General features: G+C 68.2%; 1 protein-coding gene across 1 annotated transcript; it reads left to right on the forward strand.

Moving 5' to 3' along the window:
* Window positions 1–368: 368 nt before the first annotated feature.
* Window positions 369–2247, forward strand: JUND (JunD proto-oncogene, AP-1 transcription factor subunit). Its single transcript, XM_028087184.2, has one exon. It carries the CDS (start codon window positions 502–504, stop codon window positions 1543–1545), a length of 1044 nt encoding a protein of 347 aa, XP_027942985.1. The 5' UTR covers window positions 369–501; the 3' UTR covers window positions 1546–2247.
* The last annotated feature ends 389 nt before the right edge of the window (window positions 2248–2636 follow it).

A 2636-nucleotide genomic window follows, 5' to 3' on the forward strand; every position in this document is an offset into this window, starting at 1 on the left:
TGCGGGGCGGGGCTTGGGGACGGGCAGGCGGCTGGTGGCCATGCTCATCACGCCACCCGGGACGTGCCTTGGCGGGAGGCAGCGCTGGGGGCATTGGTCGTACACTGCACTCCCGGGGCGGGGTAACCGGGTCCGGGCGCGGGACCGCCCCCATGACGTCAACCCACAAGGCCTCGCGCTGTTGTGCGGTTTACCGCGCGTCACCGGGGCAACGGCAGCCAGGGGGGGCGTCAGCGGCTTGGCCCCGCCCCACCATGCAAATGAGCGACGTCACCCACGCCCAATGGCGAGCGGGGGCAGTGAGCTCATCGCGCTGGGCCGAGGCTATAAGAGGGCGCGCGAAGTGCGCGGCGCAGGAGCCGCCGCCAGCGGAGGGCCGGGCGCAGCGGCCTCGGCCCGGGCGGGTGCAGGGCAGAGCGGACGGGGGGGCGCAGGCCCCCCGGGCGGCCGCGGCCACTCCCCCCTCCCCTCCCCGGGCCGGCGCGGCGGGGGAGGCGGAGGATGGAAACACCCTTCTACGGCGATGAGGCGCTGAGCGGCCTGGGCGGCGGCGTCAGTAGCAGTGGCGGCGGTGGTAGCTTCGCGTCCCCGGGTCGCCTGTTCCCCGGGGCGCCCCCGACGGCGGCGACTGGCAGCATGATGAAGAAAGACGCGCTGACGCTGAGCCTGAGCGAGCAGGTGGCGGCGGCGCTCAAGCCCGCGGCCGCGCCGCCCCCGGCCCCCCTGCGCACCGACGGCGCCCCAGGCACGGCGCCCCCCGACGGCCTGCTCGCCTCGCCCGACCTGGGGCTGCTCAAGCTCGCCTCGCCCGAGCTCGAGCGCCTAATCATCCAGTCCAACGGGCTGGTCACCACCACGCCGACGAGCACTCAGTTCCTCTACCCCAAGGTGGCGGCCAGCGAGGAGCAGGAGTTTGCCGAGGGCTTCGTCAAGGCCCTGGAGGACTTGCACAAGCAGAACCAGCTGGGCACGGGCGCGGCCTCCGCTGCCGCGGCCGCCGGGGGACCCTCGAGCACGGCTGCGGGCGCCGCGCCTCCTGGCGAACTGGCCCCGGCGGCAGCCACGCCCGAGGCGCCCGTCTACGCGAACCTGAGTAGCTACGCGGGCGGCACCGGGGGTTCGGGGGGTGCTGCGACGGTCGCCTTCGCCGCCGAGCCTGTGCCCTTCCCTCCACCGCCGCCCCCAGGCGCGCTGGGACCGCCCCGCCTGACCGCGCTCAAGGATGAGCCGCAGACGGTGCCCGACGTGCCAAGCTTCGGCGAGAGCCCGCCGTTGTCGCCCATCGACATGGACACGCAGGAGCGCATTAAGGCGGAGCGCAAGCGGCTGCGCAACCGCATCGCTGCCTCTAAGTGCCGCAAGCGCAAGCTGGAGCGCATCTCGCGCCTCGAGGAGAAAGTGAAGACGCTCAAGAGCCAGAACACGGAGCTGGCGTCCACAGCGAGCCTGCTGCGCGAGCAGGTGGCGCAGCTCAAGCAGAAGGTCCTCAGCCACGTCAACAGCGGCTGCCAGCTGCTGCCCCAGCACCAGGTGTCCGCGTACTGAGCCCGCGCGCGGGGCGCATGCGCGGCCCCCCTCCCCGGGAGGCGGGCTCGTGTGTGGGGGGGGCGTGGGCGCCCCGGACTCGGAGAGGGCGCGGCCCCGGGAACACCCCCCCTCACCCCGAGGGTGCCAGGATTCCGAGAGGGCGCGGTCCCTGAGGACCCCCCGAGGGTGCCCAGGACTCGGAGAGGGCGCCTCAGACTCGACAAGCTGGACCCCCTGCTCCCGGGGGCAAGCGCATGACCCCCCCGCCCTCGCGCTGCCTCTGTTCCCCGAGCGCGGCCACCCAGTGTTGCACAAACCCGCGCGCCCCGGCCGCCCCTTTGTACACACCGCTGCGGTAGGGGGCTCCGAGGGGGCGCAGCCTCAAACCCTGGCTTTCCTTTTACTTTTTTTTTTTTTTTGCTTTTGGAAGAGAGAAGAAACAGAGTGTTCGATTCTGCCCTATTTATGTTTCTACTTGGGAACAAACGTTGGTTGTGTGTGTGTGTTTTTTCTTGTGTTGGTTTTTTAAAGAAATGGGAAGAAGAAAAAAAAAAAAACTCCCTTCCCTTTCCTCGCTCTTGCTCCCCCCCTTCCGTCCTTCCTACATCCCTCCTCCCGCCCTTTTTGTTCTGTTGTTTTTGTTTTGCTACGAGTCCACATTCCTGTTTGTAATCCTTGGTTTGCCCGGTTTTCTGTTTTCAGTAAAGTCTCGTTACGCCAGCTCGGCTCTCTGCCTCCTTCTTCCCCCGCCGGGGCCTGATGGGCTGGGCAGGGCCTGGCTCGCTCGCTCCCCTCCCCCATCCCTTGCCTCCTTCCCCCTCCTCCCTCCGCCTCTGTTCGGAGGAGAGCCGGCGTACGTGAGGGGCCTTGCACATCTGGCGCTCAACGAGCGCCATCTAGGCGCTCCAGGGCTTAGGGCCGACTGACGTCCAGGTTAAGTGAGGGATATTGGGATCTCCGACCAGCGTTTGGATCTAGCGAGCCCACGGGTGTCCCCTTTAGGAAAGAGAGACTACAAGATGGAAAGGGGACAGCCCAATCCCAGGCAGGTAGGAAAAGGCAAAAACTTGAACCTCCGGGTCTCCGTTACCCTGTCTGCAAAATGGGCC

The sequence above is a fragment of the Eumetopias jubatus genome, unplaced genomic scaffold (assembly GCF_037043125.1).
Source record: "Eumetopias jubatus isolate StellerSeaLion01/CBP00866 unplaced genomic scaffold, mEumJub1_p1.0 scaffold_1, whole genome shotgun sequence".
Lineage (NCBI taxonomy): Eukaryota > Metazoa > Chordata > Mammalia > Carnivora > Otariidae > Eumetopias > Eumetopias jubatus.

Coding starts and splice junctions, on each gene's coding strand:
- JUND (XM_028087184.2), top strand. CDS start 502: ATGGAAACACCCTTCTACGGCGATGAGGCGCTGAGCGGCCTGGGCGGC.